This window comes from Stegostoma tigrinum, chromosome X, assembly GCF_030684315.1.
Source record: "Stegostoma tigrinum isolate sSteTig4 chromosome X, sSteTig4.hap1, whole genome shotgun sequence".
Taxonomy (NCBI): domain Eukaryota; kingdom Metazoa; phylum Chordata; class Chondrichthyes; order Orectolobiformes; family Stegostomatidae; genus Stegostoma; species Stegostoma tigrinum.
In genome coordinates this window covers 4202946-4216305 of record NC_081404.1, presented here as the reverse complement: position 1 = coordinate 4216305, position 13360 = coordinate 4202946, and the positions used below count along the sequence as shown (strand labels likewise).

General features: G+C 46.4%; 1 protein-coding gene across 2 annotated transcripts in view; it reads right to left on the bottom strand.

The window, feature by feature from the left end:
- Positions 1-1786: 1786 nt before the first annotated feature.
- Positions 1787-13360, bottom strand: part of LOC125448337 (general receptor for phosphoinositides 1-associated scaffold protein-like) — a 39670-nt gene continuing 28096 nt past the window's right edge. The window contains exons 7-8 of one of the 2 annotated variants that reach the window (XM_048523595.2): positions 13167-13233; positions 1787-9006 (exon numbers count right to left, since the gene is read on the bottom strand). In XM_048523595.2, the coding sequence (XP_048379552.1) occupies positions 8579-9006; positions 13167-13233 (495 nt within the window). In that variant the 3' untranslated portion in view covers positions 1787-8578. The remainder of the gene's footprint in view (positions 9007-13166; positions 13234-13360) is intronic. The other variant, XM_048523594.2, reaches the window with a different exon arrangement.

Sequence of the window (13360 nt, the reverse complement as noted above, 5' to 3'; positions counted from 1 at the left end):
TCAAGCTGACAAATGATGAAATTCACAGCATGTGGAGGACACGTTAAATCCCTGTGGGAGAATTCAACAGCATGTTAGGGAGGGAAAGAAAGGTTGAACTGAGAGAGAAAGGTAATAAAACAAGCAGAATCAAAAATGCTGAAAAGCAGAGAGGCTGTCGAAACATTTCATCTTGTACTCATCAAAGGGAACAATGATGTATACTGTATGTGAAGCAGGCACTTGCCATCCAAACAGCACCCTCCTCTTACGCAGCATCGATTTCAATAGCTATTGAGATTTCATATTTGTGCGATTCTGTCCTGGTAAGTACAAGACAAACTGTTTTGACACCATCTTTGTTTTTAGCGATGCTTTAAGAATCGAAAATCTCTAAAAACAGTTCAAACCCAAAGGAATGAGACTCCCAGTTAGTAGTTAAGTTTCCGCGCTGGCAAGGTCGACCGACAGCAATGTCCCCTTTCAGTTTCCTTGCTGCACAGCTCAAGCAAGCTGTTCGCCCCTTTCAGATACCACATGTGCAGCACAACGTGAAGATACTCCAAGCAACTGCACAGTTAAAGATGTCGTCCTTGGGCTCATACAAAGAAATTGGAGAAATTATTGGGGGTGGGTTTAATCTACAGCAACCATGCAAGTACAGCAATTTCATGCTGCTTTTGTAGTGAAACAGATGCCAAGATGCTGTTATTGTGCACCTAGAGGAGCAATGGACTTTTGGACTTGGTGCAACTTTAGAACTTGAGCATTTAATTGTGCATCTGCTTGAAACTGCACACCTTCTAAACGTAAATAATAACTGTCACTTGCCCCCATCGTTATTCTGAGGGTAAATTATGAGCTAATCACATTTCTCTCTCTCTTGCCTCATGGATGATAGCTCATGATTGCAACATTTCAAACACTGCCCTGAGTGAGCATCTTCACAATCACACACAGCAATGGGTTCTCACCCCATGGTTTGCAGGAGGCATCCTGTTGCTGTACAAAATACAAATGTATAGAGCGACAAACAATGCTGGCAGGTTTTCAAAGATGTGAAGTTGAAATTCTGCTTGAAGAGAGTATCTCACTGATAGTACTGTCTTGTGCAGAGCACCATTAGGCCTTAGCTTTTCTTGTCTCAAGCCATCAGAAGCTACTTGTGTGGCAGAAGCAAAGCAGTCTGCTCTATCGTCCATATACCAGCCTTTACAATAGCTTTCAATTACCAGTCCACGTACTTTTCACCTCTAGAGCCTTAGAATCCCTCCTGTTCAGAAAGTCAGACTGTCTGTCCTTTCTCCTGTCCTCATTCCCAACAGTTGGGCCATAAGCACGGACCAATCCAAAGAGTTGTCCTGGTTTGCCACTGGTTTCTGCAGGGTGGCTGACCCGGAAACTCTCCCACCTTTGCTGCTGGGAGGACTTACAGATTGGCTGAGCTGAAGGAGTTTTTGAAGGCGGCTCACTGGTCTCAAAATGTTAACTCTGTTTTTCTCTCTCCACAGGTGCTGCCAGATCTGCCAAGTTTCTCCAGCACTTCCTGGTTTTGTTCCTTGCTCTTGAAGGCCAGTCCTCTTGCAATAAAGGCCAGCATGCCATTTACCTTCCTCATTGTTTGCTGAATCTATTATGTGCTCCCTATTCTTGCATTAGTCCAGTGCATGACCTCCTTATTAACCCTCTCTCATTGCAAACAGATGACAACCACATTTGATTCAATTTGATTTAATATTAATGTCAAAACCAATTTCACAAACAAGCTTGACAGTTTGTTTAGAGAATGCTGGCTGCTTTTAATGGCAAATGTTTTTCAGAAAATTTATTATGACACAGAACATCACAAAATACAATATTAAAATAAATATTAGTAAAACATTAGACATTGAGAGAAGAAGGATATTTACAAAATATTACATGTAACCAAGAACTTGCATGGAGACAATAGTGACTCGGTGTATATTTAAATAAACAGGACAATGATTTTAGATGAGACAAGCTACAAGCTGGAACCTAGAAGTCATGCTGTGCAGTTATTGTACAAGTCCTTAACATATTTGGATTAAATTCCTTTCTCTGGTAGTAAGATAGAAGGCAAAGAGATGGATATGAACATGTTTAAGGATTTGTAGCATTATCTCTAAACAGCTAATGACTGGTCTATGACTAACTGACATGCACTATCTCTTGGCAACACTAGGGGTGAATCCTCAGCCAGATGGGACTTCAGTCGGGCTCAGTAATGGAGTGTCAGAGCAGTGGGGTGGTGGAATCTGAACAAATCAGGAGCACAAGAAGCACCACAACCTTAAGAATTTCAGCTGGCAATGCTCAAGATGCAGAACTTGCCAATGGATTGAGGAGCCTAAGTCAGAAATGAATGTAATCGGGAAGTGAATATGTTCATTTCAGAAGGCTGCCATAGCCACCTGAAAGAAAAAAGGCCCAGACAAATTTAGCTCTGACCCAAACTACCTCACTGGCTTCACAGCTCAACTGGCAATTGCTTTAGGTCCCTAAGAACTCAGGGTAGTAGTATTATGCTCCAGCATGTCATAACTAAATGCCTGAACACAATTTAGCTTAAGAATATCTTCCTATGTCATTAAACATGTAACATAAAAATCAAGATGATCCTTTTTCTGTCAATGATAAAATTGCCATTCCATTGTGCATCTCCATCTGGCATAAGATATTACTTCCTAATGATACAAAGAATTTCTAAAGCTCTTTGGAACAGGCAGTCACTTTGTTCAATAAAGCCTGTTCTGCCATTCAATTTCATCTCAACTGATCTTTATCTCAAAGCCATCGAGCCACCTTGGTTCCACATGACCCAATTTCCACATGTAGCATAAAACTGTCAACTTTTGACTGAACACAAAAGGTACCTCCCTGAAACTGAACCACAGCCAGCTTCTATCTTTGTTTTCTTCTTTGAAGGCACAACGCTTGAAGTGTTGCTAAAGTAATGTCAGGCTTAAAAGCTGGCTACATTTAGTTTGTATGACAATAATGCAATGGCAAGCTCCCAACAAATGCCTCCTGCTAAGGGAAAACTGACTATCTCCCCACAAGCAGCATCGCTTTGTAATGCAGTGAAACTGGCTCAAGCACTGCTCAGTTGGCTGGACAGCTGGTTTGGAATGCACAGTGATGCTGACAGCATGGGTTCAACTCCTGCACTGACTGAGATTACTATGAAGGTCTCTCTTCCTCAACCTCTCTGCTTGCCTGAGGTGTGGTGACCTTTAGGTTAAACCACCACCAGTCGCCTCTCTCTAATGCGAGAGCAGGACTATGGCAGTATTTGCTTTAATGATACCTGCCTCAAGATGTTCAAAGCTGAACATAGTACATGGTCTACACCAGAATGCGTGAGAGGTTACATCTTGCAATCGCGTCACTTCTTTTGTTTCAATTTGGACATGAGACTGTATCACGGGGTATTGTTTCCACTTGCAGTGCAGTTCAAGAATTGAATGTGAGCTAGTCAACCCGAAATCCAATGAGAAATTCAGGAGTATGCTCTTTCTCAGAGAACAATCTGAAAAGGGGGATTCACTACTACTATGAGTGGTAGAGGTGAATAACATGCATCCATTCTAAGAGGAAGGGAAATAAACACGATGGTAAAAAGGGCTGAGATGAAGAGGGGTGGGATCAAGCTTGTGCAGATGGAGCTAAATGCCACGCCACTGATAATCATGGTCTGTAGCACGTGTGGAGGTATCCACACATTTCAGCTGTTGGGAACCATTCTGGTTTTGGTCATTGTCTATGAAGCTCAATGTTCAGCCCCAGCACTAGGCAGAGGTGCTAACCGGTGTCCTTGGTATTCAGAATTCGAAAAAATAGACTAAAAGCAAGCACAGCAAAGGGAATGAGAACACGTGGACATTGCTTAAAGGAGACTAGAAACTAGTTATTTTGCACTGAACTAGGACTCACGAAGCAAGATTGAGTAAAAGAGACACCACTTTAGACAGCAATGAGATGGGGGTGTTGATTGGTTGGGTCTCCATTGGCAATGCAGCAAGAACAATTAATTGTCAATCTTCAGTCTCCGACCAGGCAAGGAGATTCGGATTGGTCAGGGGGTTTCCATGGGGATGCAGCAGAGTCTGGCTGTCTCCATGACCTCCTTCTTTTGCAAAAGGTACAATGTTTGTATGAATTTCTTCTCCCAACCAATCAGAATCTATCTGCCTGGTCTAAGAATGAAGGTTGACAATCAACTGTCCTTGCTGCAGTTCCAATGTTCTCTGAAGTTTTTTTTAAACTGAAGTCTGCTTCTTGCATCCCAATTCTGTCGAGTGCAATCTGGCGCAAAAGAGTTGGCTGGGCAAACACAACTGTTTCTTACTGTCTGAACTTAGCCAAGCCAATAATAAGGGACTTGTATTTACATATTGCGTCTCATGACTTCAAGACACGTCCTAATGTGCATCACAGCCAATGAAGTACTTTGGAAGCAGAGCTCCTGATATCATGCAGGAAAACCAGCATCCAATTTGCACATCAAAAACAGCAGCAACAGCGACAGTTTTAGCAGCTGATCAGCTCCGGAGGTGCACTGGGGAGAACCCCCCTGCTCTTCTTCCCGATTAAAATCACGGGAGCCTATGTGTTCACGGGGAGGGTCAACAAAAGCACCTCTGCTAATGCAGAACTCCCTCAATACTGAAACTACGAGTGTCAGCCTCTGTTTTGTCCCAAGGATGGGTTTTGAATTCATCTTTCAATCTCAGAAGAAACAATGCTGGTGTTTGAGCCATTTGGGTAATAATGATAATATCTACTTGGCTGATGTGTTAGAGTCATGCAGCACGGAAACAGGCCCTTTGGCCCAACTCATCCATGCTGACCAGATTTCCTAAACTGAACTAGTCCCATTTGCCAGTGTTTGGCCCATGTCCCTCAAAACCCTTCCTATTCATGTCCCCATCCAGATGCTTTTAAATGTTGTAACTGTCCCAGCCTCCACCACTTCCTCTGGCAGCTCATTCCATACATGCACCACCCTTTGTGTGAAAAAGTTGCCCCTCAGGCCCCTTTGAATTCTTTCCCCTCTCACCTTAAACCCATGCCCCTCTAGTTTTGCACTCCCCTACCCTGGGGAAAATATTTTGTCTGTTCACCCTATCTATGCTTCTCATGATTTTATAAACCTCTATAAGGTCACCTCCCAGCCTCCCACACCCTGGGGGGAAAAACTCCCAGCCGATCCAGCCTCTCCTTATAACCCAAACCTTCCAGTCCTGGTAACATCCTTGTAAATCTTTTCTGCACCCTTTCAAGTTGAATTACAACCTTCCTACAGCAGGGTGACCAGAATTGTATTCAAAATTCCAAATGTAGGCTCACCAATGCCTTGTACAGCCGTAACATCATGTCTGTAATGGGTTACTCTGGCTCCTTACGCACCGAAGAGTTTTGTTTGGAAATTTGGAGGCAGGTAGTTTGCTTGACATTACAAAAAATTAGCTCCTGTCTGACCTTAAAAAGGCACAAAAATTGGGAGCTTTAACACCAATTGTTGCCAAAATCCAAACTCTGAGTATCACCCTTCACTCAACACTTGCTGAATTCCTCAGTTACCGCCAGGTGTTATACACCATCAGGCAAAGGTTAAACAAAGATCGATTGCCTATGGCAGCTGGTCCAAGGCCTAGCCTTCAGGCCTTAGCATTCATGATAAAGTGCAAACCTAATCTTAATTAGATGAGTTGCAGTCCGAAGCAGGACGCAGCCATCCTTCAGCCAACCTATTGTTTCAGGTTACTGACAGGCTTCCTTTGCATCACCAGCTTTCTGATTTTAGCCTATCGCATCTGATGTAGACATCCTCCCCAACAGCCGCTCTCCCCACCCCCTCCCCTCCACATGCTTCCTGCCTTGACTACATTTCAACTTGTGAAAGATTGGAGTCTGAAAGCAGACAGTTCCCACACCATGTCCTGTCAGTAATAGATTTCTTTTCCTCATAGCTAGTGTCTGTCGGCTTTTGTGGTCACTGCATAGAGGCACGACTGCAGAACTATTTATACAGCAGCACTGTCAGTCAGTACAAACCTATTTTAAGGCACAATGACCTGGTCAATTCGGTGGCCACACTTTGTTAACCTCTTCAGTCCTGCAGTACTCAAGCCCTTACCATGACTGTACCAGCTGCTCCCAGTCGTGGGATGTTATCCGATGGAGGGGAGGCTTGTTAGCTCGGGTGGGAGGCTTGCAAGGCAGCGTGATGCCAGCAGCATGGGTTCTATTCCTACTGAGGTTAGCATGAATGACTCTCCTTCTCACCTGAGGCGTGGTGACCCTCAGGATAAACCACCTCCAGCCATCTCCCCGCCTCTCTCTCTCTCTCTCTCGAATGAGAGAGCAGTCCTATGGTCTGGTAAGACTTTGCTTTTATTCACAGAATCAGAGTTTTCCAGCATGGAAACAGACCCTTTGGTTCAGGCTGACCAGATATACTAAATTCAAATAGTCCCATTTGCCAGCATTTGGCCCATATCTCTCCAGACATTTCCTATTCATGTACACATCCAGATGCCTTTTAAATGCTGTAACTGTACCAGCCTCCACCACTTCCTCTGGCAGCACATTCCAAACACACACCACCCTCTGTGTGAAGGAGTTGCCCCTCAGGTTCCTTTCCCCTCTCACCTTAAATCTATTCCCCTACCCTTGGGAAAAGACCTTAGGTATTCAATCCATGATCTCCATGGAATCCCACCTGATCCCACTGTCTGAGCCAAAACAACTCATTTGATCCAAAAAAAAGATCAAGGCTGTGGGGCAGCAAGCTAAGTATACCCAGGTTTCTCACTGTCTCTTGCTCCCTCTTTGAGACTGTATTTGGGATCCAACTGGGTATAGAGAAGTTCCTCCCCATGGGACTGGCATCCATTGGGCTGACAGGCTGACAGTGGCTGCAAATGGGCTCAGAGCAGATGAAAGTTGGGAAATCACTGTGCAAGATTTGAAAAAGCTGCTCTTGAAAAGCCATGCCACGTGGATTATCTGCACAAATTTATGCCAGCACAGGTTTGATGGTTGGTTAATATTGCAGATGTACCATTGCTTGTGATAGCATGGGAACCACCATTAAACTGAAATAGCCTGTAATATACTGAACTCGCTGTCAACTCTCTCTACGGACAATGTGTTGCCAGGGGCTGGAACATAGACTGGTGACTAGCTTAGGAAGATAATTTCATGGCAAACCATTTTGGGAGCCATTTGGGGTTTTTCTGAAACTGCCGCCAATAGCCATTCTGATGAAAAGACACAAGTCCATCTCTTGGGTGTGGCACTGTCACTCGATTCAAAACCCAGAGGCTGCAGTTAAGGCTTTTGTGGGGAATATGACTTCAAATCCCACCACAGCACTGCTGGAATTTAAACTGGGTGAATAGAACTGGAATATAAAGCTGGCCTCACTAATGATGATTGTGTTACTGTTGGAGAAGCCCCACCTGGTTCACTGTTTGGAGAAGGAAATCTGCCATCCTTACCTGGTCTGGTCGACCCATGACTTTGACTTTGGCTGTCGGGGAGTGGAGGGGGTGAGGGAGTTGCAGTCAGGCAGGGACGTGGAATTCAACCCATGAACAGATCAATGTGATGGGATAGACTCAAGGGGCTGAATGGCTTGCAGCTGCTCTGTTTGAGGTGGAGGGTGTGAAAAGATTCAATTTGGGCAAAGGTGGGACTGAGACTCTGGAGTAACGTCAGTCATAGCCCGCAGGACCAAATCGCCTTACTACGCCCTGGAGCTGTGAAGAAAATGGTGGCCAGGCTCAAAGAACAATAAACTCCGCACTACAGCCAAAACAAAAACAAAACACGAACAGTTTCACCAGGACTGGTTTGCTTCGATAGATGAGTGCCCTAGTGCATGGGTGGCAATGCCCGCAGCTTGAGGAATGCCTTGCCAGGCAAGGTACCAAGATAGCTTCTGGCACCAGAGGAAGCGCCCCACCCTCCCCCCTAGCCCTGGGCGGGAGTCTGTCCCTTTGGGTGAGATAGCATCACAGCATGACATGGCACAGCAAGAGGCCAGCAGCCCACAAGACCCGCACTCTCTCTTTGGCGGAGCTGTCCAATTAGTCCCACCCTTCCCTGTTTTTGGAAAATGGGAGCAGGAGTAGGTCAGCCCTTTGAGTCTGTTCTTTCCCTGTAGCTCGGAAAGTTTTCTCCCTTGCAGTTAAAGGGATGGCAGGGGAGTAACAATTGGAAATCAATTGTCTTATATTCGGGCACAAGTGAAGGGAACAGTTCTCTCCCCTCCCCACCCAACACTGGTTCTTATGAAAGGTGCAAAATAGTTATACTTAAATCTTACAAACCCCTCCCCTCCCCAAAGGCAGTGCAAAAACTGAAAGCTTGCTTTTTGAAGGTGTTAATATTGTCCAACTGGCTCCTCAGGCAGTTCTGTGCCACCTATCTGCTGTTCACTATACAAAGACTTGCAGTCAAAGCACTTTGGTACCCTCGCCTCTTGGTAATCCTCCTGGTGCTGGCTGTTCCATGTGATTTTAGCGGCAGAGTCAGGGAATCACAATAAATAAAGCTGCTGCCCCTCGGCCTACAATTGGCTTTCTTCCTCTTCCACAGAACGGTTGAGTCCGGGGATATACTTTAGCAGCCTCTTCCTCAAGCTTTTCCTCCTGGACTTCCTCGGCAGCGTTCCAAAGGCGCTCTGGTTGTTGCCTTTATCCCAAGTGGAAGAGGAGACTCCATTATGGCCAGCCTTGGCGCTTACACTCCTTGTCAGCAGCTTCTTGGCAAGTACCACCTCGCTGCCATGGCTGTCGTCACTGCCCATGTCCAACGGGTCAAAGATACAAGTCTGATAAATGGGCTCATCATCGCCCTCCATGGCACTGCTGCGGGTACTGCCACCGGAGCCGGGCTGCCTCTGGGCGGAAGGGCTGAGGTAGTGTGTTTGGCCACAAAGGCTCGCTGTCACCGATTCGAAAGCGTCATAAACACTTGGATCTTTTGACACAATGCCTGGAGAGAGGGCAGAAACACCAGGCGGTGAGGTCGACAGACAAAGAGGGTTTGCCACTTTTATGCTGGTACTCGGGGCTCTGGGAGACTGGCACCCTTCCACTCACGCAGCCAAGTCCAGCTCCATTAACCTCGTGACAGACTTATAGAACCAGTCTCTCCACTGGGTCTACATACCTGCCATTGAATCAAGGGAACCAGCATTGGCAGAGTGCGCGTAGAGTGCCAGCTTATAAAGCAAAGCCCTTCGCTACAACGGGCATCTTAAAGGATTGGATTCAGACATGGTGGTCCTCAAATAGGTGCCAGGGACACCATGCCAGGTCAGACTTAGACCACTGGGCACAAGTCTCTAGGCAACGACGCCCTTTGGTACTACGTAAGTAAGTGCCTGTTCTTTGCCTCTGCACCAAAACAGTGAGAATCAGCAATCTACATGGGACTTAGAGCTATTCCAAAGACTCAACAAAACAAACCAGATGCCAGGTGTGTGACCAGCTAGACAAGAAGTGAGGTAATCCCGCTGTTTTATAAGACATTGGCTGCAATGAGACCTGAGGCTGCTACATGCCAATCTGATCACCAGAAGAGAAAAACAAGATAGTAAAGAATGGAGAAGACAGTGAGCAGAAAGACTGAAGGGTTGGGAGGATTGGATTTAGGAGTGGAGATTGAAGGGAGGATCAAGAGGTGACAGCAGAGTGATGAGGATTCTATTGAGCAGTGCTTCCCAAACTTTCGCCCAACTGTGACCCAGCTTCCCAGGCTTGAAAATGGTCGCAATCCTTCAGCAAGACTGCAGTGGGTGCAGGAAGAGATAAAGGCCTGTGAGAGCAGGGACAGTGGAACTGGGACAGCAGTAGTAAATGATAGTGGAGCTCCTAGGCGGCCGTTTCTGCCTCAGACTTCATATCCATGCAATTTCGGCATGCGACCCCATTTCGGGTACTGACCCGTACTTTTGGATACCCTGCTACAGGCATGAGATAATGTGTAATAATAATAAGCTGTTTCACCTTGTCCAGGACTGTCCAACCAGGGGACATGGGGTTTGTTTGATGGATTGGGGGTGGGGATGTGCTAAATTCCAAGCTAATCTGCAGAAAGATTATCTCAAATTGTCAGTTGACAGAACCGACTCATTTGGGAGCTGGTGGAAAGTATGGGATTGATTCACTCAAAGGTGAATTTTTTTCAGGGGGCAATTTGACAACTGTTATCAATTGTTGGAAAAACCCATCAGTTTCACTATTGTCCTTCAGGAAAGGAAATCTGCCATCCTTGCCTGGTCTGGCCTACATGTGACTCCAGACCCACAGCCAATGTGGTTGACTCTTAACCACCCACTGAAATGGGCAAGCCACTCAATTCAAGGGGCATTCACAAATAAGCAGCAAATGTTGGCCTTGCCCAGTAATGCCCATGTCCCATGAAAGGCTGGGGAGGAACAGGCCATTTTGTCCCATTGTTTCCAAAGTCTTCCATCTCCTCATGTCATGTCTCAGTCTATTGTGGATTAGCTGATGGCAGTTCGTTGCAATCATTAATCAGCCACCTCCATTGAGCCATGAGACCGTCAAGATGCTAGGTGAACCAAATCCGTTCTGGTCTTCCGTTGTCCTGTGATCTGAGGATGTCACAGTAAAGTCTGATCGTGCCACCCCACTGACACTTTTCAACATGGCAGCCCCACCCCACCATTTTCCCGTGGTTTGCAGGTGGGGAGGGGCTGCTGTAGTTCCATTCCCATTGCCAACCTCAAATCGAACAGCACAGACGAGGGCTGAAAGCCAGAATGGCCTCAACTGAACAAAATGGTTTGCAAAATCTGGGCACTGCTTGGCGTACTGCACCATCTGGCAGGTTACCTCCCTCATATCAATGAGCTGGTGAGGAGCTGGGTTCAACTCAAGACAACAGCTGCTTGCTCAATTCCTGGTTGGGGCAGGTTAACTGAGAGCTAATCACTGCAGGGCATTAGAATGGCAAATACAGATGGTTTTAATTCAAATGGTTGGAACATATCCTCAGGAGGCTTTCGATAAAGTTAAGACCTTAGCATGTAATTAAAGCACATGCGATTGGCGGTAGTATACTGACGTAGCTAGAGAGCTGGTTGGCAGATACGAAACATAGAGTAGGAACTAACAGGCATTTTCCCAAGTGGCAGGCACTGACTCATGGGGTATCACAAGAATTAGCTCTTGGATCCCAGTTATTCACAACATATATTAATGGATTAGGGGAGGGAACTCAATGTAATATCTCCAAATTTGCAGATGACACGAAGCTGGGTGGGAGGGTGAGCTGTGAGGAGAATGAAGAGATGTTGCAGCGTGATTGGGGCACATTGAGCGAGATAAATACATGGCAGATGCTGTACCATGTGGTTCAATGTGAGGTTATCCATGTTGGGAGCAAAAACAGGAAGGCAGACTGATCTGAACGGTGATAGATTGGGAAAGGGGGAGGTACAATGAGGCCTGGGTGTCCTTCTACACCAGTCACTGAAAGTAAGCCTGCAGGGGCAGCAGGAGGTGAAGAAGGTAAATGGGATGTTGGCCTTCATCGTGAGAGGATTCAAGTACAGGAACAGGGATGGCTTGCTGCAATTGTACGGGGCCTTGGTGAGACCACACCTGGAGTATTGCAGACAGTTTTGGTCTCCTTATCTGAGGAAGGATGTTCTGGCAATAGAGGGAGTTCAGCGAAGGTTTACCAGACTGACGTATGAAGGGAGACTGATTCAGTTTGGACTACATTCACTGGTGTTTCGAAAAATGGGGGGAAAGTCATAAAAACCTATAAAATTCTAACAGGACTAGACAGGATAAGCACGGGAAGGATGTCCTTGATGACTGGGGAGTCCAGATGCAAGGTGGGCCTTTTAGGAGTGAGATGAGGAGAAATGTCTTCACCCAGAAAGTGAGGAACCTGTGGAATTGTCTGGCACAGAAAGCGGTGGAGGCCAAAGCATTGAATGTTTTCAAGGAGTTAGATATAGTTCTTAGGGATAAAGGGATCAAAGGGTATAAGGAGAAAGTGGGAACAGGGTATTGAGATTGATGATCAGACATGATCATTATTGAATGACAGAGCAGGCTTGACGGGCTGAATAGCCTACACCTGTTCCTATTCTCTAATGGTTCTGTGCTGGTGTTGTGCACAGGCAGTACCCAGTCAGTGGTGAGCACAAAATAGAATGATTAGCAGCAGGCAGGGGACAAATGGCTGAAAATGCAGCAAGTGAAGGAAGAAACAGTTGCTGGAATTCTGAACGTGGCCACCTTGGGTGGGGGAGGGGGGGTAGGGGGGAGGCATTGGTACCACTTTATGTTCAAGTATTCAGCAAGCCATGTGCAATGCTGTGCCACCGCGTGCGCTGTCACTTTGTATTGTAGCCTGGCACCTACATTCAGCAAATGCCGTAGACCGTTTGCCATTGCCATGGGCATTGACGACAAAGGCATGTTAAGTGCGCCAACTTTTGCGGGCCATTTTCGCGCCTTGTTCCGATGCCAATGCAGCGTTCAGCTCTCCAACATTGCAGGGTAAGTGGAGCAGATTATGGGGACATTTAGACAGAGCAGGGGAGTGCAAAGAAAATGCCAGCTGCCATGTTTTTCTTATTAAAAAAGGCTTCTCGGTTGTAACTGCCACTGCGCATCATGCTTGGGCCAATCGCATTGGCACCAATGTGCCCGCTTCAGGCTGTGGGCATTGTACCTGAGCCCTGCCAAACTGCCCACCAAAAAGGACTGTATGCAATGACCTTATCATCTGCGTGACAGTCCATGAAAATGTTCAAGCTGAGCAAAATCCTCTTCAAACTGTCCCCATCTCTCCAGCTAAAAGATTGCATGAATAAGATCCAAGGGGGCAAACTGGGGAAAATCCTAGGTTTGGACTTAGCCACAAGTGGCCCCAATGCCAAGACGAGGAATCTGTCAAAAGCTTAATGCTGTTTATTTTACAATCAATCAGTGTTTATTTGGTGGTGACTGTAACCCAGGACATAACACTCCACCAAGAAACCAAGTTCCTCAGTTCTACACAACTCTAAAGTAGCTTGGTCACAGACAACAGAAGACCACACACCTCTCCCTGTTCCTGGACGCTCCCCCTCCCCACCATGAAGAAGAAAGTGAGGAGTCACTTACCGCGCACCAGTCTCTGTTCCTGAACCATGAGGGACCTGTACTCTTCCCATTTCTCCTGCAGTGTTTGCTGCAAAACACAAACAGCAGTAAGCCTGTGAGAAATCATGGACCCAGTCGGAAAAGATGCCAGAATCGGAGGTGCCACAGCCCTGAGGAGATCATGGTTGGGGATAGGGGGTGAGCGGGGAGGGATG